Source organism: Beta vulgaris, chromosome 2 (genome assembly GCF_026745355.1).
Source record: "Beta vulgaris subsp. vulgaris cultivar EL10 chromosome 2, EL10.2, whole genome shotgun sequence".
Classification (NCBI taxonomy): domain Eukaryota; kingdom Viridiplantae; phylum Streptophyta; class Magnoliopsida; order Caryophyllales; family Amaranthaceae; genus Beta; species Beta vulgaris.
In genome coordinates, this window is record NC_079203.1 from 40,074,313 (window position 1) to 40,099,171 (window position 24,859).

General features: G+C 36.1%; 3 protein-coding genes across 9 annotated transcripts; 1 reads left to right on the forward strand and 2 right to left on the reverse strand.

Moving 5' to 3' along the window:
* Positions 1-3,823: 3,823 nt before the first annotated feature.
* On the forward strand, positions 3,824-7,272 carry LOC104886641 (U4/U6 small nuclear ribonucleoprotein Prp31 homolog). The gene is made up of 2 exons (XM_048639058.1): positions 3,824-5,659; positions 7,187-7,272. Exon 1 carries the CDS (start codon positions 4,533-4,535, stop codon positions 5,637-5,639), a length of 1,107 nt encoding a protein of 368 aa, XP_048495015.1. The 5' UTR covers positions 3,824-4,532; the 3' UTR covers positions 5,640-5,659; positions 7,187-7,272.
* LOC104886536 (peroxidase 16) lies at positions 5,849-8,743 on the reverse strand. Its single transcript, XM_010670983.4, has 4 exons — positions 8,286-8,743; positions 7,743-7,940; positions 7,194-7,359; positions 5,849-6,509 (listed from the first exon to the last, which is right to left on the reverse strand). Exons 1-4 carry the CDS (start codon positions 8,505-8,507, stop codon positions 6,097-6,099), a joined length of 999 nt encoding a protein of 332 aa, XP_010669285.1. The 5' UTR covers positions 8,508-8,743; the 3' UTR covers positions 5,849-6,096.
* Positions 8,744-9,746: 1,003 nt separating this feature from the next.
* On the reverse strand, positions 9,747-23,443 carry LOC104886537 (uncharacterized). Of its 7 annotated transcripts, none has more exons than XM_010670984.4 (13): positions 23,390-23,443; positions 23,221-23,274; positions 23,037-23,085; positions 22,449-22,497; positions 21,128-21,198; positions 19,503-19,561; positions 18,876-18,974; positions 17,121-17,178; positions 15,385-15,521; positions 15,238-15,294; positions 11,882-11,979; positions 10,655-10,866; positions 9,747-9,988 (listed from the first exon to the last, which is right to left on the reverse strand). In XM_010670984.4, the coding sequence occupies exons 1-13, from the start codon at positions 23,420-23,422 to the stop codon at positions 9,930-9,932; spliced, it is 1,035 nt and encodes a 344-aa protein (XP_010669286.1). In that variant the 5' UTR covers positions 23,423-23,443; the 3' UTR covers positions 9,747-9,929. The 7 variants fall into 7 exon arrangements, with proteins under 7 accessions (XP_010669286.1, XP_010669287.1, XP_019103016.1 ...); XM_010670985.4 differs by having other exon boundaries at positions 23,352-23,422; XM_019247471.3 differs by lacking the exon at positions 19,503-19,561 and having other exon boundaries at positions 23,352-23,414.
* Between the last annotated feature and the right edge of the window lie 1,416 nt (positions 23,444-24,859).

Genomic DNA, 24,859 nt, shown 5'->3' on the forward strand with positions numbered 1-24,859 from the left:
TTATCAGTTTTCAAAATCATCATATTCCCAATAAATTTGACTAAATTTTTATTCATTATAGGACATATATTATATGACTTTGAAAATAATAAAAAAATCAAAAAACAGAAAACTACAATAATACGGAATTGGCCCTAAATTAACGCCTAAAATAATGTTGTGGTTAGATAAACACACCTATAATCACTTTGTAATCCGGAGGAAGTCATAAAAATATACTCCCTCTGTTTTTTATCATTCTCACTTTTTGTGCACGTCTCCCAATGCATCTTTTTGAACTTAAATATCTTTCATTATATATTAGTAAAAATTATAACGATTGAAGATTAATAATGTACTAATTAAGACGAATAAAACAAGACCCCACATGACTATATTTTTTTTTTAAATTGAAAACAATTGAGAAGATTCTCTCTAAGTATGAATAGTGCCAAGATTTCAAGTGAGAAAGATAAAAAAGAATAGAGGGAGTACAAATTTTAATTTAGCAAACAGAGGAGAGAGAAATGGAATGGGGTTAGAATTTTCATGAAATTGTCCTTCTTGAGATAGCAAATCAATACTATATAATGTCGAACTCCTTGAAACTTTGCAGTTTGCATATATGCATGTAAGAGATGTAAAAGTCTAAAGGAGAAACAAAGAGGTAGAAAGTAAGAGATAAATTAGATTGGTAGTGTGGCAATGTTTAAAGAGCTTAAGAGCCTATCATCAAGTAGTCACGAAAATGATAGATTATGAGTTTATGACATATTAAAAAAAAAAATTCTTTTTTATTGTTGAACTTCACATAATCACATAATTTCCTTTTGTTTACGGTTTTTTCACCAAGTACCCCCGAGTTTTCAGAAAATTCACCTGGTACCCTCCAAGTTTTCAAAATTCACAGGGTACCCCTAAGTTTCAAATTAATACATGGGGTACCCTTAAATGCCCTTAATGACTAACGGCGTTAACCGCCGTTAGTCTTAACCCTAATTAACCGTTAATTTCACCCTAAACCCTAAAATCTAACTCCTAATTAAACCCTAATAACTTCTAACCCTAACCCTAACCCCCCTTCCCCCACCCTCCCCCCACAATGGCAGCCCCCACCCCAGCCGACCCCCTCCCACCGACCACCACAGCCCCCCTTCCCCAACCCCGTCGCCACCCCCTCCCCCAACCCCGTCGAATTCTGCACCCCCACCCCCGACGAATTCTGCAGTTCCTCCCCCCACCCCCGACGAACTCCGCAGCCCCTCCCCCACCCCAACGAATTCCACAACCCTCCCCCCACCCCTGACAAATTTCCCACCCATCTCCTACCCCCTGTCGAATCCCGCCTACTCAGCTCTCCTGTTCGAAGATGAAGGCGATAAGGTTGTATGGGAGCGCGCTACAGTAGGGAAGGTCGTCGGTGACAAGGTTGTTGATTCTGGGCTCGCGAAGGCTTCGGCATGTTGAATTTCGAGCTCGTGACGGCGGATGGGGGAGGGGGAAGAGGAGGGGTGAGATTTCGAGGGCTGCGGTGGTTGCGAGAGTGGGGGAGGGAGGGTGGGGGTTGCGGGGAGTGGGGAGGAGGGTGGGGGGTTGCGGGGGTGGGGGGTTGCGGGGAGTGGGGGAGGGAGGGTGGCTGCAGGGGAGGGGGTGGTGATTAGGTGGTAGTGGGGTTAGGGTTTGAAATTAGGGGTTAGGATTAGGTCAATTAGGCCTAATTAGGGTTTAGTTAGGTTGATTAGGCATAATTAGGGTTTAATGGGGTTAATGACTAACGGCGGTTAACGCCGTTAGTCGTTAAGGGTACCCCGTGTATTAGTTTGAAACTTAGGGGTACCCTGTGAATTTTGAAAACTTGGAGGGTACCAGGTGAATTTTTTGAAAACTCGGGGGTACTTGGTGAAAAAACCGTTTTGTTTATTGTTCTTACAAAATTAGTTTGCAATTTGGGGGACAAATAAGTGGTTTATACAGAGAGAAAATGGAATTGAATTAGAAAGGAATGATATTGTTACATAATAGGCATATGTCTAAGATATAATTTAATAGGTTCATAGAGTATGTTATTGCCTTTTGATTTTAAGGGCAAAATTAATGATCTCAATAATCGATTAATATTAATAGCATGATTGAAAACAATGTCTAAAGTTTCTATTGTAAGTTGTAACATTTAATCAACATAAAAATATTTACCAAACAATAAAAACAAATTAAATATTTATAAACCCAAGTTTTAAAAAACAATCAACAACGACACTGTTCTGATCAGCTTATTTTATTTCTTACTAGAAAATATAAGTTCAGATAATGAATAATATGGCTTAATAAGTTCAGATAAGTATAATGCAAAAACAAGCAAAGACAAAGTTTGACATGCTCACAAAATAAATTCTAAAAGTTAAAATATGGTCTAATAAGGATTAATAAGGTGTAATAAGTTCAGATTAGTTCTTAGATAAGTTTATTTAAGTTCAAATAAAATTACATAAGCAAAAATAAGTTGAAAAACATATATAAAACCAAGAATGACAATTTGGAAATTATATAACTTAAAAAAAAAATCTTATGTACATAAAAGATTTTATTACTTTTTCTATAGGGTGTTGGCATAAACGTTATTTTGCTTATTATGGGCAAAAGTTTTACACTTATATAATCAAGAAAATATTTTCTCTTAATGTTCTACAAAAAAAAGTATAGTTAAATGGGAATGTCACTATGCGTAATTCTAAAATGGGAATGTAAATATGCATTACTTTTGTGGGTAAAAATATAGTTAAACGTAATATAATACATGATAAAAACAGAACTTTGTCCTTTTTCAATCTTTAGGCCTTTGGTGGGAGTGAGTATTAACTATTGAAGAAAAACGGGGTCAAACTCTAATCCTATGATCTAAATGATATCTATGACTTTACAAAAGATATTATCAAACACGAAAAACAACCATTATATGTAACTAGATGTACCTTAAATAGTATTAAAGCTCTAGCATATTGAGAAAATTAAAATTATTATAGCTAAGTGGGCAGTGGTCAATGGGTGGCTAAATATGTGCAGCTGTGTGCAAGAAGGCAAGAGAGTGGGTGAACGAAATTGCCATAAATGGGAGTGGAAGTTGGTGTATTGTCGAGTATATTGTGGTGCGAATTGTGATTTTATCAGGGCCTCTAAAGGAAGTACTTAGTAGACAGATTAAAGATTTTTTTCAATTAAGTCTTTTTTTAGGATGGGTTACGTGATCCACCATGACGTAAACTATTTCAACAATTGAACACACGGGTCATAAATCAGTTTTAAAATAATTTAAATACACGAGTATTAAATTTTACATGAGTATTAAATTTTACATCATAAGTTGGAGGCTCATCACCGCGATTCTTGAAGAACCTCTTAAAATCATCAATTTATAAAATGAACAACTTCATTCCCGTGCAGTTTGCACGGGTCAAAAAACTAGTTTTTTTAATTAGTGGAAAAATTCCTCCATGTGATTTGTGGGAGAATATGAAATATATAGAAGAAATTTTTGTTAACATATATATCTCCACAAATGCGGGCAAGGAAGATGCTTCCTTTCTTTATAATTTTTAATGTAGGAAATAATCACGGGAATACCTCCAACAAATTTGTTTGATTTAATAGCTATATCAGTATATATATTGTTTATGCATTGTGCATTTTGTTTTATTTGTTATGCATTTTACACATAGACCACGTTGTTCTTGATGGTCTCTTATAATTGCAAGTCGCTAATATGTAATAAACTAATTTAAAAAGATAAGTAGAAGATTGGAATTATAGAAAGTGTGATTGTTGTAAGACTGTAACTCTAAAGTGTGATTGTTGGAATTATAGTTGTAGGTGTGCAAAGAGCCGTAATTCGGGCCGATTTTTGTGTCCAAATCCCGTTATTTCGGGCCTAAATTAGCGAGTTTTTGCGGGTCAAAACGAACCGGGCCAAAAAATAGATTAAAAAGTCGTTTTTGGCTTGCCCAAAACCCGCCCAAAACCAAAAGAAATACGGGCCCGGCCCGCAGGCCGAAAAAATCTGCCCAAAAACGGGCTGGGCCGAGCCAAAATGATCACCTCTAAGAAAAATTATCAATAAATATCCAAGACGGCCTTGAGTGAGATTATTCCCCTCTAGTTTTCCGTATCCTTATAAAGATTTCCTAGCATAGTTTTTGTCAATCTTTCCCACGAGACTTAATTCAATTCGCGCATCCTCATCAATCATCATCTACTCCTTCCTCATCCCAATCAATTGGTTTCTTTATCACTGACTTTTTTGTTTCTCTCAAGGGTTGATCACTCCTATCTACTAATCCTTTTCGAAGATCGAAGGTATCTTTCGCCGCCGCCATTGCCGTCATCGGCTTCAGAAACCGTATCGGAACCGCCTCCTTCCAACGAAGGAAAACCTAGTCAGTATAAATAAGAAGTGGCGTTACAAAGCAGCATCAATAGTCGTTCCATATTTGCATAAATTCTCCCTCTTTTCAAGGCTTTTATTTGCATTCTAGTAATTTTACGCTGTATCGGTAGGTATTATGGCAATTATTATTTCCGACTCATTCATGTCTGATCTTAACGAATTATCAGATGATGAAACTAATGTTGTTGTACAAGAAATTTCGGACAACAACAACGTTGATAACGTGTGGAAACTACAAAAATCACGACGTTACAATGACATAATGCAGAGAATTGAAGATAAAAGGCAAAAAAGTTGCGAGAATATTCCTGATCATGAGCAGTTGATTGTTGATTGTAATGCGTTGTTAGTGGATATTGACAATGAGATTACGATCGTTCATAATTTCATCCGTGATACTTACCGTCTAAAGTTTCCGGAACTCGAATCTATTGTTCGTCACCCAATTGACTACGCTCGTGTTGTAAAGAAGATTGGTAATGAGATGGACATGAGTTTAGTTCATGATCTGCAAGAAATTCTGCCTTCTGCTGTACTTATGGTGGTTTCGATAAGTGGTTCGTGTACCAATGGAAATATTCTTGTAGAAGATGTTTTATGTAAGACAATTGAAGCTTGTGATCGCGTGATAGAGCTTGATTCGACAAGGGAAAAGATCCTTGATTTTGTTGAAACAAGGATGGTAAATATTGCACCAAATCTTTCGGCTATTGTTGGGAGTGCAGTTGCAGCAAAACTTATTGGGACTGCTGGAGGTTTACCAGCACTAGCTAATCATGCAGCTTGTGATATTATGTCTTTTGGGGCCAAGGCCAACAAGGAGATTTTGGCGGGTTTTTCGAGACAATTTCGTGGAGTTGGTGGTGGTGGTGGTGGCTATATTGAGGAGACAGAGATAGTTCAGAGTACGCCTCCTTGTTGGAGAAAGCAAGCATGTCGTGTTGTGGCTGCAAAATCGATGCTTGCAGCTCGAATGGATTCCACAGCAGGAGATAAAACTGGAGAGACTGGGAGGAAATTTTATGAAGAGATTTACAAGAAGATTGAGAAGTGGCAAGAGCTACCACTTCCTAGGATGTCCAAACCTCTTCCCGTGCCTGATTTAAGACCGAAAAACAAAAGAGGTGGACTTAGGCTAAGGAAGGCCAAGGAAAGATATGGTATTACGAAAACGAGCAAATTGGCGAATAGGATGGCATTTGGTGTGGCTGAAGAGAACTAAAGAAACATCAGACCTGTGCTGTAAGTCTGTAAGGCTAATTTGCTGCTTTAGCTCAGTTTATGATAAGAGTTTGTAAGAAAGCTTATACTTGGTTAAGAATTTAAGACAATAAAAGGCGAATTTTATCAATGTTAATTAGTGCATCAACCAGAATATTACAATTCTAGTTATGTGGGATGAACTATATCCTGTTCTTGTTTTAGTACTTGTTCCTCCTGATCTTTCGCTTCCTCTGGATGTTCAACAAACACTGATATCTTGCGATATGCATCATAAAATCTTTTGAAACTATAAAAGGATTAGATCCAACATTAGTACTTCACTAAGGGCATTTATTGTGATCTACACTGCTCATAAATCATATTCGAATAGTTGTACAACATACAAACCATATAATCTGACTCGATCGTCTATCTAAGAATTGAATTAATCTAAGGAACTAGAGAAGAATTCACTACTAATCATTATTGACTACCCTACAATCATGCCTAATTTCACCTTGATTACCAGTTTTAACCCCAAGTCGACCAAGCCTTGTAATAGCAGCAACAAAAACTCGTTCAAACAATGTAGTATTAGCAGCAAATGCATTAACAACCCTTTTTGATTTTCTTGTGGTATACAAAGCTTGATCAGATGCAAGTAGACCTTTCCCTTGTTGAAGGTTCTTGTAAAACGAGTTGTCGAATCGAAAAGGAGAAGTTGGGTCTAAGGGAATAACAATTCTTGGATCTACATCTCTTGGGCATTGTTTTTGCAGTTCTTTTGCAAATCCTTGCTCAAGTTTTGGGTCAATGCTGCTTTTGCTCTTGTAGTTGTAGATTCTCTTGGAGAACTGACTGCAATGTGAAAACCCCAATGTATGTGCTCCTATAACATTATTGGAAATATACACAAAGATTACTATCCGATCCAAATCTCAACTAAACCTTTAAACTGACTCAATCCCAACAAAGTATTGATTTCTTTACAACATCAAGATAATCGACACTAAACGACCCATTTGTCATCTCTATAACATATACTTTTTTTAAAATAAAATAAAATCGAATGGATACAAAATCCAAAGAGACTCATCAAATGGTCTAAAGGGGAAGCATTTTCAATAATTTTAGTACCTTACCTACCCCCATAGTATATGATAAATCTGCTGAAAAGATCAATAAAATGTGATTTTTGTTACGAGTCAAAAAGTGAATGTCATGCAATGTACGGTAAGTTTTTCCAAAACCTATACTAGGATTAGTGATAGATACATTGACTTGTAATAGTATTCTTGTAGAATAAATATGGCATTTGCCATAAGATGCAAAGCATACAAATCCATACAACAGAAGAAAACAAGTATTATCTCTGCTATCTTTCAATCTATAATTTTGAACTTTATTTTGTTAAATACTTATTATTGTCATTTTATGAGATGTGTTGTACTACTATTTTTTTTACAGCATTTTCTACAAGAAATCAAGTTAGCAAAGTTTGTTGTTTTACCACACAAAAGTTGAAGGCAATGATTATATATATTATATGTGGGTTTTGAAGAGCAGAGTAAACCTGATAAAGCAATTAAGTCAACTTGAGAGAGGCCATGAGAAGCAAACATTTTCCTGAGTTGCTTGTAGTTGAATCGAGCAAGAGGAAGATGACCCTCAACACTTGCTTTTGTAGAGGTCTTCCCATCTTTTCTTCCCAATTCCACACCATAATTTGGTCCACCACTCTGCATCCACCCCAAAAGGACAAAATATAGGTAAGAGTACAAGCAAATGTGACATTATAACCTATGGTTAAGCCGATCAGATTAAGGGCTTGTTCTTCCCAACTTATTTTCAGTTCAATTCAGCTCTGGACAATACTTTTATTCTCACATATCACTATTCACTTCAGTTCAATTCAGTTGAATAGGCCCTAAATATTAATCATACAACAAACTTGAAAATCCAAACAAATTCATAAATTGTCACCTGCTTTTTAAATTTTACGTATTCTGCTTAATTTTTTGTGTTTTTTCTCGAATAACTAACATCCGTTATAATTATTAGACCTTTTTGATACAATAATGTATAAGAATAAACAAGTACCAAATCACATTATTTCACATACCAATACTATGACATCCCTAGTAGCCAAGGCCAATATATCAGCACAAGAAACCTTATGCTTACATCCCGGCACCCTTTCAACGGCGGTTTTGGCTCTGATCACGGTGTCGAAACCGTCTCCGGCAAGTGAAAGATCATCCTCAGAGTCTTTCTCAGCATTGCCACTAGGAGATGCTAATATTACAGAAGCATCACATCCCTACTATGTATCATCACATATGAATGTAACATGCAATGAGATTGATAAGTTAAACTGTAGTCATAAAACTAAAATTTCAACAAATAATTAGTATAACTAGATTAAAATGTATAATACTTCCTTCCGTTTCATATTACTAGCTACACTACTCAATTCACGGACTTCTATATGCAATTTTTGGAAAAGAGAGAGGTAAAGAGTAAAAAGAGAAGAGACCCATGTAAGAGGAGAGAGATAGAGAGAGTTTATTGCCCAAGAAAGAAGTGTTGCAAGTAATGTAAAACTTTTCAAGAATAGAAAGTGTAGCGAGTATTATGAAACAGAGGAACTAAGTTGATAACTTACCTTGATGAAACAGTCATGGAAGAAGAGTCTAAGAGTGGCAGGAGCAGTGACAATAGTCTCTTGGAGCTTCTTCTTCACAGCATTGCGTACAATTGTCTCAACATTTGGACAAGAATTGCTGTAATAATTATGTTTTAATTGAGCAGAACAGTGATTTGGAGAAATTATTAGGACAATTAATATTGTACTTAATACAAAGATAATGAAATTATTTGTGTCCATCTTTTTTTTCCTTCACTTTTGCATAAATATAAGTTGCTAAATTGCATATAAATAGAAGAAAGAAGATGAAATGAAAGTGTTAAATGAAGAATTCCTATCTCAGACTTGTTCTTCTTCATTTAACATGAAAAGGATTTTGATTCTTTTTTGAGATTGTAAAGAAGTGCACTCAACAGAACATCCAAGGAATGAGTTTTTTTTTTCAAATGTATAAAGACAAAAAGTGGGATCCATAAGTAGCATGCACTGAAAACTATACATGTAATTAAGGGGAAAAATCATGGAAAAAAATAAAGTAAAAGTTCTTTTTGGTAATATTAAAAAATAATAGTTATATTGAATTGAATCCCACCGCTATAACCTTTAACAAGTCTTTATTAACGGTGGATAGTTTATTTAGTGAATATACAAAGTTTTTTCCACATAAAAATATGATCTGATAAATTTGATTGCTAATTAGTGGAGATTTTTGCTTAGTTGGAGCGGTGGATTTTGTGGTCTATACAGTTGGATTACATTTATAAAGTGTGAGAAATTTTGGATTGTGGCATATTAGGCAGCATAAGAGCACAAAAGAGAAGTGTTTGAAAAATAGCAATATATAATGGCTTGATCAGTGACAGTAATGAGTGATCACACACGTTGACGTTGTACAACTGATGTTTTTTTTTTGGTATTACCTAATTTTCTGCCTTAGTGTTCTTTTTGTTTTTATTGGGTTTAGGTTAAAAGTTTGTTCCATCAATTTTGTATTGTTAAAATATGACATTAATGTCTAATGAGTCAGATTTCATTAATATAGTTGATATTTTTATATTGGGTTGCCATGTGAAAAATACATTGCTAAATTCGTATTAACAAGTTTTCTCCTTTTATGATATTGATATCTACCATAAATTCTTTTTTTGGTTGACTAAAGAGCTAGAGAGTGATATGTATTGTATTCAATCCAAAGTTTTGGGTATTACACTAAGACAAAGTCATAACTTCTAGACATCTTGTAACCCATTTCATGATTTCATGGTTTCTCCTTGAATTACTCAATCTCATGACAAAGTGTCACAAGTGAGATTCTATTTTTAACAACGCACCATTGCCAGAGCCTTTTATTGCAAGAAATCACTCTTCCATGGCTGCCTAGTTACAAGTCTTCCACTTCGACAGTGCACAAACCGAAGATATCAAGATCATTACGAAATAATATAAATCACGATATCAGAATGAACATACTGAAGAAGATAACATCAACTTATATCCATATATATTGTCCTGAAAGTTTACCGAGAAATCAGTTGTACAGACGACTCAACATTTCTATAGTACACTATACACAGTTAGGCAACGCGTTGGACACAAATTTGGGTACAACTACTAGTATGCCTCTAGCTTTTTACATGTCTTCAGAACAATAAGCCATCTCTCTTACAAAGGGAATATCTGCTGAAGTTCATGTGGAAAATTCAACACGATCTCTGCAAAAGCTGAAGATAACAACAAAAGACGGTAAAACATAGTCATGAAATGAATGTACAGCAACAATCAAATAGCTAATGTCAGGAAACAGAAAGAATGAGACTCCCAATCTCAGAAAACTGAACAGTCCAGTGACCCCTTTAGAAAATCACAAGTATAGGTCATACTTTAAGAATACCGATTGTTTAGAATATAGGAATGAGGGGAATATGAGGAAGGATACCAGTAAAGACATGATGATTCCACCAAAGGCTTAAAATTTAAAGTGTATGACATGATCGAGCCAAACCAGTACTTTCTCAATCCAAAAATCATAGTCATGTAACTATTATAGGATGTATGAAATCATGTCATAAATCCAAAACTAGATATAAATTAAGGTTAGATGACTAAAACTACCCCTGGGAGACAAGACAGAAAGGAGACAGATATTCTAAAGGGTATATCAATCAAATGGTAAATGATAAATCCTCCTTTAAGTGGGGCTGGGACAATCTGAACAGTAATTCCAGACAGAGGGAGTACTCACCTAGAGCATAGGTCTGTTTCAGAGATTGAATGACCTAGATTGTAATAATATAACCATCTTCGATCCGGCAAAAAAAAACTGAATGAACTTGTGAATTTATGATTACCTCAGTCAGTTCAAAAAATCTAAAATTTTAAATTATTACCTTCAGGTAAACTTAAAGTTCGTAGGGCATCTTCTGCATAAGATAGGCGCGTGGGAATAAGATGATTAGGCAATTCTCCAGTTCCCTTCCTGCTCATTGGCACCGCAGCAAGGCCCTTCTGGGAGGAGTTTAATGGCCAAGCCATGACTCTGACTCTGGTCGGAAGAACAGACACCAAATCTGCATATTTAAGACTGATGGTGATCCTGGTGCTGAGAAAATCCAAAATCATGCTATAGTAGTCAGAACATAAATGACAATAACATGATAACAACAATCCCATAATTACATTGATGCACATTACAGCTTAATATGGTCAAATAATTAGAATTTGATAAACAGCTCCCATCAAAAAATCACCGATTTGAAGCCACGAGCATAGTATATGACCTTAGTTTTAAAAGGCGCAAGGCGCACCTAGGCGCAAAGCACACCAAGGCGGAGGCGCACCTTTGGTGCCAAAAAACTTAGAAATCTAATATAGAAGCATTGCGATACTTAAGATTACAAAGATATTATATTAAAGACCCATAAAAAAATATAAGAAAACATAATTCACCGATAGAACATAGTTCGAAAATGCGGTTTAGGTCACGGTCACGGTAACGGTGATGCGGGAACGGGGATGATGCGGAACAAGAAGGAACGTAGCCTTCACGCGCGCCTCGAACCGAGAAGCGGCGGCCTCATGCGCCTCGCGCCTCCTGGAAAGGCGCACAAAAGCACGCGCCTCTGGTTGTTCGCCTTGCCTGAGCAGTTGGATGCGTTTTTCCCTACGCCTTAGCTCGCCTTGCGCCCAGGCGCGCCTTGGGCGCGCTTTTTAAAACTAAAAGTATATGACAGCAAAAGGGGACGAGAAATTGTCAATGAAAGTAGTCAAGTAGATGAACAAGACAGCTAGGACATCAAGTTCTATCATCCTATGACATCCCCATACCTTTCTCCTTCGGACATAAAGAAAGTATGTAAGAAATAGAACTTCACAGAAACAATATTGAGTCGTCAAAATGCTAACACACAGCCGTAAAGTGGAAAAAAGCAGTTAGCATATAAATTTAGATACCATGCAGCTTCAAACTAAGCTACAAAATTACTAGTACCAGTCGTACGAGAAGTGCATCTGACTCGAATTTTCCCTAATCCACAGTCAATCCTAAAAGCAAAAAAATTGTGACGCAACACCTTACTAAGAATTCTTCTACCAAAAGGAACTCTGAGTGCACTTACCACTCGAAATCCTCCAGCACGAATTCGATCATATGATAAGGAAGGCTATGATAGAGATCTCCGATTTGGTTCCCGTAAATGTCTTTCATGAGGCGCACCTGTCAGACAAAATTAGAAAGCCCATTAATTGTCAGTACATAGGACCATAATGCATTTCTGAAACTAAACAGTTCATCTAGCAAGGAGGCACTGCCATAAATTAATACAAGTAAAAGACACTCAGACACAAAACCAACCCACCCCACCCCACCACTTCTTTTCCCCAATACCAAAATAAGACATGAAGGCAAGTGAGAGAGCAAGGTGGTATAGAAATAAAACTCTTTCTCTTCACCCATTAGCATTAAATTTCACTTAACTCCACTTTCTTTCACTTCCATAACTACTGAGAGCAAACCTTGTCTTCTGCCATTTTGGATGAAACAAGTAGACAGAGGGATGATTCTTAGATGCTGAATACCTAATGCTTCGAATTAAAGTTCATTTCTACATGAGATATTAACAACTTGATGACTTCAACGATCACCTTCCAAACTGGTAGGCCTTTTTCTGGCATCACACTAAATTTGCTGGATGGAAAAATTGTCAAAACCACCTTCACAAACAACCTCACATTTTCTCTTTTCCTCTCTCCCTATGGGGTGTAATGATCTACAGTAAACACACATGTCCACGTCTTTTAAAATGAATTCCATTGATTTAAAGCCATATATGTTCTTATTTTCTAGATGTAACAAATCTACTATATCGACACAAAAGAAAATTAGTAGCTATATTACACACTTCCATATTTTTACTTGACTTCTTATATTCTACCCAATTAATCTTATACTTATTTTCCAGTAGATACCAGTGGAGGGTTCATGGATTTATCAGTTATCAGGAGAAGGCTCAATCTACCACGTCAGCAGAAGAGGTCATAATCTGTCCAAGGATCATATACTCCGTTACTCCCTCTATTTCACGATAATTTTCCACATTTCCGTTATGTATATATCAAATCCAATATATATTCTCTCCATGGATTTACTTTACTACAAAGCTATTTATGTTGGCTCTTTTCTGCATGTCTCATGGTCCATCCTTAATTCCATTTATTCAAGCACGCTGAAGCACTGGTACCTGACAGTGATAGAGTAAAGAAATTGACTCTAATCTCACAAGTCCAAAGAAAGTCCAGGTTCTTCCATAAAATACTCATTCAGGAAGAACATAAGAACTTCAACATATAGTAATTCCTTTTTCAGGGAACAACAAGAGAAGATCTAGCAAAATTTACTCCTTAGAAAGTCAGAACCACACACTGAGGTGTAAGGACCATGGGTTGTCAACTAACACCCCAAGAAGAAATTTTCTAATCTTGTTAACCTCCCTTGAAGTAGAAACTAGCTAACACAGTGACACCCTCAAACGTTCAAAGACAAAGAGTCATAACAGTATAAACTCAGAGAGCCCAAGTTTCCCCTAGCATGTCGCATCATTATTCATGGAGCCCAAGTTCCACATTACAAAAAAAAAAAATCCCAAAAAAATTTCCATCCCTCACGGTTCTCTCTTCTGCTACTTCCTATCTCCTCTACTACTTTCTGCACCTGTATTACTCCTATCTCTCTTCTCTCCTGTGTTACTTTCTGTCTCTCTCCCATGAGTCCGACCCCCCCCCCCTCCCTTCTCTTGTCTTTGCAATCTTATTATACATGGTAAAGTACGACAATTAAGACACAATTGAGCACATTGGGGAGAGCATTAGAAAAGAAGATAGTAAGACATCAAACATAACAGTCTAAAGATTAATTTTTTATAAATGAATTATTTCTCAAATATCTTTGAACACAACTTTTCCTAAAGCTTCTCCATTGAACAGAGAATGAGCCAGCATAAAAGTTACCTTGATACCAAACTTACATCTAAGATTACCCCCACATCTCCCCCCCCTTGAGAGAAGTACCCTTCATACCAAACTTACATCTAAGATTACCCCCACAATCTCCCCCCCCCCCCTTGAGATAAGTACCCCGATTATAGCTCCACCCCCCCCCCCCCCTGCACCCTTAATCACTACCCCACGTAAAGGCAGGGTCTTAGCAGTAAGTTATACATATTTCCACATCTAAGTAGACAAGGGGCCTGAGTCTAGGGTAAGACAAGATCACAACAGTATGATTGTTCTAAAGCCTCAATCAAGCATGTAATCTACTTAGTAAGCAACAATGCAGAATTTAGTGATACAACAGTTCCATTGGTCTAACACACACTTGTGCTGACATTCTCACATCTACCCATGGAAGCCAACTATCAGAAGTCAATGCCCTTCTTTTCACCTGACCATATGTCCATATCATATATCAAAACATAGGGATTTTATACTCATTCAACCTACGTTGAACAAATACCTAACTGGGACATCTGGAGATTTTGCATGTACAGTGGATAACTATTTTCACTCAAAATATATCTTTTCTTCAACAGCTCCAATATGAATTTCATTTCAAAGTCTACAGCTAAGAATTGTCAACTTTCAGGTACATTATTCTCTAAGCCACATAAAGCCCTCAAAAAACTATATTACATGTCTACCCTAATTGTCTAACTCAAAATTTTGCAACATCACAATTCACAAAAGAGCTTCAATTATAGCTACAAAGATATTATTCACTATTGTCTCTAGGAAAAACTTTTCAGAAAGCTTCATCATGGAGGATGCTCATAAAACTGAACACCAATATACATCACCAGTCCTCACCTCACCCAGCATTGATGACAAATTCCAGGAGAAATTCATAGAGAATAGATGCTGATGGGTTTCAAATCAACCCAAAATGAGGACCACCAAGTCGCTTTTAAGAGTCAGCAACTATCCATCTCATAACACACATGAGATAGCACATGTTTATTTTCGAAAACAGCAAATATGCTCTTCAAATCTCTCAGACAAGAGGGCCAAGATTTAACCTTCTCATCTTACACACAGGCCTATTTAAACATAACTCCCACATGTCTGGTGTCGTGCACATCGATTCAATTCATTTCTAAATTTCGCATTTGGAGAACTTCCATGAGCCGAAATCTCACCTAAAGCACATAATCTTATTAACCCAACATATCAAGAAGAGTAACAAAGAGAGGGAAGAAACAAGAAAGAGAGAAGTCTAGTGCATTTTCCGCAACTACCATTATGAGACTCATAATTCAAAAGAATAACTGAAAGTATAGCTATTAGTACTATACGTCTATACATTAAAGAATCATCGCAGTTGTATGGATAATAATAGGTTGTAGTTACAAAAAAAAGGTTGACATTTTTGAATCATGTGATGCCCAACTACAGAGAGGAACAAGGTAGTACAATTATATACCTGCTCCCTTCTATCTACATATGCCTGCAACAGTTCCCCAACATGATCAATGAATTTCTGAAACAAAAAAGATAAGCTCTTTTTGAGAATTGGCAGAAGGCATGGAACTACTATGCAAGTACATAAGGGCGAGGCAACTAACCTCACCATTGCATTGGACGAGAGAAGATCATTTTCAGCTTCTCGTATTGGCAAAAAGAAAGGAATGGTGTGCTCTAGAACCGTCATCTTCTCCAGAAATGACTTGCTCTCGAGGACACAATGATACAATTCGCATGGCTCTCCTGGTCATTACAGAGACATAATATTAAAATAATACTCTGATGCACATGCAAGCTCAATTGGCTGTATCCATTCAAAAACTTCTTCAATATTCTCATTCTAGACTAAAGCCAAGAGAAAAAGATTCTTCCGAAGGCAAAGCAAGGTGCTTATACCTTTACCTAAAGATATATACATTGACATAATGATACATAACATGTTAAGCACATAAACTATAGATCACAGATATTCGTAGAAGTGCTTCATAACACCATGTATTACCCCAAGTCCCCAACGTAGGATTCAAAATGTAGTTTTTTGCAAAAGAGAAACTAAAAGAGACTAAATCTAAAAGAGACACCTCTCCGTATCCTGAGCCTCAAACCGCAACACCTTGGGCACAGTTTCAATATTCTTTGGCCCTGTTTGGCAATTAGAGGTTAGTTGTTTGTATTAGCTACTAGTTTTAGCTTATTGTATTAGCTGGTTTGGCTAGCGGTTTGTGTGAAAGTGTTTGGTAAATAGTTGTTACTTGTTAGCAAATTGGTACTTTATTAGGTAAGATGACCATAAGATATTAGAATACTTTCTTGGTGGGAGTTATTTGGTAAAGGTAGTAAATTTGACCAACTTTAGGTTTTATAGTCATTACACAACTAAAATTATAAATCTCTTTTCCAAAAAGCTCCTACTAGTAGTTTTTTGAAAATTAGCTTATTAAGCTTAAACCTCTCTTCCATACCTTTTTCAACCACAGTACCAAACACTCTCATTAGAGGTTTGAACTAGTCAAACCTCTTTATGCATCTCAAACCTCTCTCTTTATCCCAAAACTCTCTCAACCAAACACCCCAATCGACGATCTACATATTGGAAACTAACACTCCACTAAACAAGAAATACCCGAAGAACAAAAAAATATGATCAAAACAAAACAAAAAAATAAGCCCAAGGGACTAAATCAAACTCTCAAGACTCCGCAAGGAGAGAGGACAATTGTACAATAAAGGAGATTTCGAGGCAAAATTGTTAAAAGTTGACCTGAACCAAAGACAAGCATGACTATATCGAATTGCAACCAGAAGGATGATCACCCTCCGTAACCCAACAACCAAGTTGATCCCAGAATTTGAAATCCGAACCTAAACGTACCTGACAAAAAAAAATGGCCCTGACATTATGAGGTGACCCAATAAGGAGAGACTAAACCCAAACCAAATCAGCACCTAACCCATGATGACCCGAAAACCTGATTTAACATGGATGGACTTGCATCTAACCCGACCCAACTTCAACCCACATCTTTTTTACCCAACCCTCGACCCGCTTTCAACTCGATGTTTTATTAACTCGACCCAATTTCAAGCCGACTTATTATTGACCTGACCCGAATTCAACAAGATGTTTTATTGATCTCAACTGATTTCCTCTAAAATAGACAAATCCCAAAAGAGGGTAAACAAGAAGAATGAAACAAAAAGATTCAAGTCCATCAGGCTTGACAAACATAAAAGGCAAAATGAAATTAGGGTTTAAGAAACAAATTCAACGCCAAGTACGAATTGTAATAAGAAATATTGCATGGTGATTAAAAAAAACACCACCAGGGTATTTGGAATTACCAGCAAACGATGTTTCATACTGTATTCCAATCCTTGCACATTCCAAACAACATATAACCTGTATGACACATAAATTAATAATTACAACAGAGTTATAGAAAGAGTATCCCTTCCCCCCTAATGTTCGAATGCCTATATTTGGATCTTCACAAGCTTATGATCGTCTTTATTTAAAAATTGATTTACCTTATTCACCAAACGTAAAGAAATATAGAAATAGTATCAACATCATATAATTTCACCCAGAAAAAGCAAAGGTCAACTATAAACCTTGCTCAAAAATCTAGCTCCATTTTGAATTATGATTTTAGTTTTTAACATAAGAACTCCACAATCGTCATTCTACAACAATCATATAGCACGTTGTTACGCATTGCTGTATAGGCAAAGGGGTGATATAGGAAGTACATAATAATTAGGCTAGCTTGGAGAGAAAGCAAGTACTCCCTCAGTCCCAAAATATAGTTCCCGTTTCATTTTGCAAAGTCTCTAAGACGTACCTTTGACCTACGATATCTTCTATTTCTTATTAGTAAAATATATAAAAAGTTGATATTACGAATTTATACATTGAGACGAATCTAACAAGACCCCTCATGAATATGTTTTTTTGTATACATTAGTAGGAATATTTGGTCAAAGTTTTTAAAATTTGACTCCCAAAATAGAAATGAGAACTATATTTTGGGACGGAGGGAGTACATTAGTTCTATAAATAGAAGAGATTAGTGAGAGGAAGAATCATATGAAGAATATTGGGGAGTTATTTTAATGTGAGCTTTGGGAGTTTGCCAAGTCACTCCAAAACTTGATAATCTATCTTTTACATTGGCTGTAATATCTCACTTTAGCAATGAAAATCTTCATCTTCTTCTTTAGGTAACCTGTCCAGTTTCCGGTTCAATACATGTATCTTCAACAGTCAACAATAACAAACATAAGCTTCAACTGATGACAAAACTGTCTTGTGGTCAACGTTTAAAATTAATCTACATATTGAGCTTCCCAATTACTATATTTTCAACCAGAGCAACCACGGGTAAATGCTTAAGGTGAGGCTCAGCATGTTCAGACCTCTCGGACCAGGAACAGGTGACTAGTCCACATATTAGAACAACATTCAAATCGTACATATCAATCAGCAAATGGGTGTCACGCAGTAAAAGAGACAAGTATCATATTTATTATTGATATGAGCAGATCAGTTCCAAGAACAGCGTAAGGCTATAGTAGTGGCATTTTACGCCTGAACCGAGAGTATTTTGGCTCTTTAGTCTGACACTTACTGAAAAACAATTATATGTTAAGCATTAGCCGTTTCCTCCTCACTTCAACTACATAAATTAACTTCCCCCCTCTTGTTACACGATGACCTGTATGATCAAACTTTGAAACACTTCCTAAGGTCAAAATTTAATTCTTGAATTCTGAGGTATAAAAAACAAAAAATGTCGAACATACATGTGCTATTGTTTAATATAATTCCTGGGTGTGACCGTGTGAGTTGGTTTATCCTTCCATACTTGATATTGCTCGTAAAGAATCAGCACTTCTACAGTAAAACATTTTTGCATCTGAGCTAGAAATAACAGAGCTTTGATACATGAGCTAAACAAAAGACACAATCTGCTAACACATGAAATTGTCGAGTTTTTTTTTAGGAAACCATTTTACATTTGGTTCAAGACTTTTACTTGAAATTCACCCCATTCACAAAATGAGATAATTCTATAGAAAGGAAAAAAGTGATGTTACCTTACTTCCCACCCTGTAAGTAATTTTTTCAAGGAAGGGAGAATCTAGCTCAATATTTGAATCCCCTGCTGTAGCCTTCCTATCTGCTTCCATGTGAACCTAACAAAGAAAAAAATATACCAAGTACCTCAACTAAGTGCATGAATCTGAAAATGTGAGGTGAAACATAAAAAAAATATTTAAAAAAATAAATAAAATGAAAAAGAACTAAAAAATTGACACTATTGGTCCCAACTATGGTCGGTTCACTTTAGATGGTCCAAACTTTTGATTACTTCACAGCAGTCTCAACTTTGGGGGTTCTACCGCGAAATTGTCCTTCAACTTAGTTAACTTGATAGATCGGTTAGTTATGATGTATTAAGCTCTTTCATTGGCTTTAGTTGATTCAAATAAAGGGTAATTAGATGAGTGTCATGTATTTTGATTAACTAACAAAGCAAACTAATTAAGCTGAACGACCTTCCTGGGAAGAGAAGCCCCAAAGTTAGGACTACTATGAGATAATTAAAAGTTGAGACCTTTTAAAGCAAAAGGGTCATAGTTGAGACTGTTATTGTCAATTTTTCCTTAAAAAAAAAGGGAATTTTAGATGAATACACAAATACATGTATCCATATAACATACTCTCTCTCTTATTGTAGCTAGCAGCCCATCATTCCAATCTTCACCTTCTAGAGAGATCTCTGCAAAACGACTTTCGAACTTGGCTCAGATGTTGGAGACAAATAAGAAAAACGCTACACTATTAAACGAAAACTAGAGGCACATCACAGATGGTGACAAGGAGAAGTGCATAATCTAAAATCACTGTACTTTTATAGATTAGGAAAGAGAGGAAGAGGTTTTTAGAAATCATTTTCTAGCACTATATGACCCACTATAAACAAGATGACAAAGTGACAAACTGCTAAGCTGTATTACACGTGAACTGTAAAGGACACGTTCTAAAGAGCTTATCAAACCTTAAGAAAAACAACACTAGTTGTAGAGCAAGCTCAAGTACTATATTAGTCATAGCTCAATGCCTCGACAATGTCTCCATTTCAAACCACAACTGGCTACAGGGGAAAACAATCAGTCCAGACTCCAGATCTGGTTGTTGGACGTGGACCCATGCCACTACCATAACATTCAAGCCACCCTTTCCTAAAAGGAAACGGCTCAGCCCCCCTTTACATAGTCAGACCCACTAGATATTCTAGATCAATTAAACCATGACTCCTTTTGAAATATAACAGGAATGCATTAATAAGTTTCACTTTATTGTCAGATGGTAATAAGCGAAAATGAATGACCCTAACAAAGGAAATATTGCAGCAAGAACCTCCTCGACCACTGGGCTACCTTTGGATGACCCAAAAAACACTCATAAGCATGATCGAAAACCACGGATTGTTTCATTTAGTCCATGTTCACAGCTAGTGATCAGCCACTAAATCCAATAAGCAATCAATACTAATGCATTGAAATGTTCGTGAACTTCAAAACAGCTACATGCTTTAGTACATTATAATTTTCATTCTCTCATTTCATAGCAACTAAGGCTGGAGTAAGAATAGTAGAGTTAAACACCAGCCCCTCTATACTACTCAGAGAGAGAGGAAGGAGCCTGAAACATTAAGGAAGGTGATTGTACAGGACTTGGTTCATCTAGATCTTACAAAGGACATAACTCCATAGTCCAAATAGAGCTTTTCCAGCATTTTTCTGATTCATGGTGTTAACAGTGATGGTCCTTAAGCATGCATTCAGTAGACCTCAACCAGGAGTCTTGTATCCAACTTCTGTTTTTTTTCTGGTATAGTATTGACTTGTGCTTGCTTTTCCGATCTCCCCTGCTTATGCTATTTTTATATGCCTAGGTCTGTCTGCATGTCTTGTACAAATCTCAACCTCCTCAAGTGAGAGACACGCCCAGGAGTTATGAATTACAAATGAATAGACTTTTCCGCAAGAAAGTGAACAAGATATAAGATCCAAAAGTTCAGATCTCGAATATTCTCAAACACTTGTTTGAAAAAGTATATGCCTCAAAATTTTCCAATTTGCTGAGGTCAAATGCTAAAAATCAGTTCACAGTACCCTTAAACACATCTCCTTGACTATTCTATTTTCCAATGGCTATTGTTATGATATAGATATATTAGATAAAATCAGATCAAAAAATTAAATCCAAGGACAAGTTTTGGAGAGGCAAAATGACACAACCATTTGCCGATAAATACTAAAGAAAATTATGCAACAGCTACCTTGAGTTTGAGATGCTCGTGCAGCTTCAAATTCTTTTTGCAAACGCTCAAATACCATCTTGTCAGAATCCCTAAAAGAGAATCAAATACATCAGTTAGGCAGTTATAACCACTTTTTCACTACCATAAATATCATTAGATAACTATTAAACCTAATGACCAGCTATAGTACTCCCACAGTCTTGAAAAGCTTCAGAAGACTTGGGAGAGCTGTGAGTCACAGTACTCTCTAACTTCTTGCAATAGAGGGAATATGATATTGCAATTAAATGCACATTAAGTATAGTACGACCAATAGAAATAGAGTCATCAAATTTTATGAGAAGCTTGATTTGTATGGTGACTTTCAATGGAAAATGAGGTGACTCTTGAATCTTAAAAGATATGAGGTGACTTGGTTCATCTTATTTATACACTACACAGCGCGCACACATCTCATATAAAAGAATGCACAGAAAGCACCTCGGATTTACATGCAAACAGTGAAACCCCACAGCTCTTGTATTTGAGAACAATAATGTTGGTAAGTATGTTCAGCAGGATGAAACAAGCAAGTACTTTTTCCCACCAGCTGTAAGCATAAAAGACGAGCACTGACACTGAGTACAGATTTTCATCAACAAGTTTAGATGCCACCACATGCATGGGTTATTAGATTTAATCTGTGTTACTATGACTCGAGTACTCATGAGTCATGTCAAACACGGGTACATGTTTAAGTATATGACTCGGCTATTTTATGACAAGTTTACATAAATTTTGCCAAAAATGAAGATCAAAGTTCAAATACCCATTTCGAAATGTCCGGGATCGGACATGGATACTTAAGGTAAAATGAAGAATCCATATAATAACATTGAATATAATTGCTATCATATGTGGTGGGAGACTTAATGACTATCAATTCACCAATCGGATTAATAATTAGAACACTTCATATGGATTCATAAGCACGGCAAAGCAATAATTGCCAAGTCATCATATATATGTTTGATACATTTGGCGCAGTTTCGTAAAAGACAACGCCTTTCAAACACATAGTATCAACAAACATAAGTTCAAATGCTTATACCCTCGAGAGAAATATAATAGATGGAAAGGAAACCAACTATTCCAGTAATTTGACATTGACTCCTCAATTACATAAGTTACCTTCAAACTAAAGAGAAGTATTAACAAAAGCTTTTCTCCATTGCACAAACTTAACCAATAACCATCCATCCCCATAAAAGCAGGTCAATTATATTGCTCCTGTTAAAGCAGCCTAAAAGAAGATAGAAATACAATCAAACTTCAGCAATCATATATGAAAGATTTATACCTGGAAAGACGCTCTGTAAGTTCTGCATGTCTTTTGATGACATTTCTAACTGTAACAATGCCAAAAAAAAACACATAAACAAAAGATCCCTCTCAAAGTGTCAATTCAATTAGGATGAGAAACAAAAAACACACATATTTCCTCTGTTCCAAATTCAATGCAAGACTTGCACTTTTAAAGTCAATCTCTACAAACTTTGACCACAAATTCTACCTATAAAAAAAAGTCGTGTAGGTCTCAAATTTTCATAACATTTACTAACACCTAATTATAGATATTAACATTGAAATTGTATTAGATTAGTGGTTAAATTCTCACATTTCATTTCAAGGGTCATTTGTTCGAATTCTAGTAACTATACACATTATTAGTGTTGATGTCCGATATCCTGGGATTGAGTCTCACCCCTTGCAAAGAGGGATCCCTAATTTTCCCCCTCTCCTTGCAAGGGACTTCATCTTACCTTTGAAAAATCTAAAGATATCAACAGTTCAATGGGGGACGCGAAATGTAAGTGTAGCATTAATTTCGCAACTCGATGAAGTACATTTTATTTTATAGATACTTAAAACATAATCAAACACATACATCTCGCTTTTGTAGTATCAATCCGTATATCTTCATCTTGAATAAATTCCTGCAACAAATAATCATCATACAATATAAGAGATTTTTCTTGAGCTCTAATTCAAATGACAAATCCCTGCATTTTATCAATTTCATCGAATAAATAATAAGCAATGGAAAAAGAGTTCAATGTAACGGAAATTACTGGTTCTCCCATCGAATATGGGTGTTGATCAACCATATTTAGGGTTTTCGTCACCTTCGAAATTCGAGGGGGAAATATTAGAAATTGCAGCGAAACTTAAAATGAAGGGAATTTTGAATTCGAGGGCTTACATCAGCTCTGCGCTTTGTTAAGACTTAGGACTACTTACCCAAACAATGGTGAGGATGGATGTGATACTCATGGTAGAAGAAAGATAAATGTAATGAAGTACTACTATATCTCAACTACTATATCTCAACTGAATTCAACTTATTGGATTTGATTGGACGTGATTTAACTGAACTTGTTGGATTTGATCAAAATTAATTGACTTTTAGTTGAATTTATTGAATCTGATTAGAACTTATTTGATTTTATCTATAAAAAATTGATGAATAATAACATAAATATTACCCCTAATATAAATATTATCCGTCAAAATTTAGTATGACATAATAATTACTAAAATTTATCCTTCAAAAAATAGTAATTATTAGTTATCTCTTATAATTAACATTTTTTTTTGGCAATTCAAAGTATTTATTGATAACCAAAAAAAACAATTACAAATGCACCACCAAGGCAACAGGCTGCCTGATACTACATCCCAACTCTTGGAACAAACAAAACAACTAGATTACTTAATCAGCTTATCTCTTTCTTGCTTGCTACACCTACAAGACACTCTAAAAATGATGTCCTTGACAATAATGTTAAGACTCATTAATGAATGATTAAAAACCGTTTTGTTCCTTTGCATCCAAACTGCATACAAGCTCTCTGTATAAAGCATTACAAATAGTGTATCCTTGCTTTTTTTACTTCTAGCTTTCTTCACAATTACCGCCAGCTCTTCCTTTGCATCAGCCTGGGAATGCCAGTTGATATACTCAACACATTCTTCCATATCTCTTTATTGTAACTACAGCTAAAGAATAGATGATGCGTAGTTTCAGGCTCCTGACCACACACCCTACACAATGGGCTAACATTTCTATCCTAGTGATGCAACCTATTTGCAGTAGCTAAAGCATTAGCAAGTTAAGCATATGTTACCTGCTGAGTTGACATCTCACAAACTTGCTGAGACAGCCTTGGACCATTCCTAGCAATGTTTAGATGAATACCCTCCATGGAATCAGCATGAGAGCCTAAAAGCTTCTTGTAGAACAGGATGATTTCATTCTAAATGTCTTGAGGCTCAGTCAAAACCTCTCCTTTAGTGTTGTTTAAGAGGGAGATTTTGTTTCTAGCACTTCTCACTTTTGTTGCAGTATAGAAAAACTTTGAATTAGAGTCACCCAAAGCAAGCTAAGTAATTCTGGATTTTTGCGTTAATATGCTCTCATCAATGTTTGACCATTTCTTCAGGAGGTCAAGAGTTTCTTTTTCATCATTTTGCACACTACAATCATATTGTACAGCAGGAAGATTCTGTAAATCTGCAAGCTTTTTCCTAAGCTCTTCAACTTTGAAGTGTGCTTTAGAGAATTTAGTGCCATGAAGCCATTTAATAACCCTCTTCACCACCTTCAACTTCTCCCACAAATTCTTCATTTTATTACTGCTATGATTATCTTCCCAAGCTTGCTGCACCACCTCCTGAAACTCCTCTTGATCTGCCAAGAAGTTAAGGAAT

What these genes read in the sequence shown, in the direction of transcription:
- LOC104886641 (XM_048639058.1), top strand. Translation starts at nt 4,533, where the DNA reads ATGGCAATTATTATTTCCGACTCATTCATGTCTGATCTTAACGAATTA.
- LOC104886536 (XM_010670983.4), bottom strand. Translation starts at nt 8,507, where the DNA reads ATGGACACAAATAATTTCATTATCTTTGTATTAAGTACAATATTAATT. An exon ending in TCCATGACTGTTTCATCAAG is followed by an intron (nt 7,941 to 8,285) that starts GTAAGTTATCAA and finishes GATACATAGTAG; the next exon opens with GGATGTGATGCTTCTGTAAT. An exon ending in CTAGGGATGTCATAGTATTG is followed by an intron (nt 7,360 to 7,742) that starts GTATGTGAAATA and finishes GGGTGGATGCAG; the next exon opens with AGTGGTGGACCAAATTATGG.
- LOC104886537 (XM_010670984.4), bottom strand. Translation starts at nt 23,422, where the DNA reads ATGAGTATCACATCCATCCTCACCATTGTTTGG. An exon ending in ACGAGCATCTCAAACTCAAG is followed by an intron (nt 19,562 to 21,127) that starts GTAGCTGTTGCA and finishes GTCGTTTTGCAG; the next exon opens with AGATCTCTCTAGAAGGTGAA. An exon ending in AACTTTAAGTTTACCTGAAG is followed by an intron (nt 9,989 to 10,654) that starts GTAATAATTTAA and finishes TGTTATCTTCAG; the next exon opens with CTTTTGCAGAGATCGTGTTG.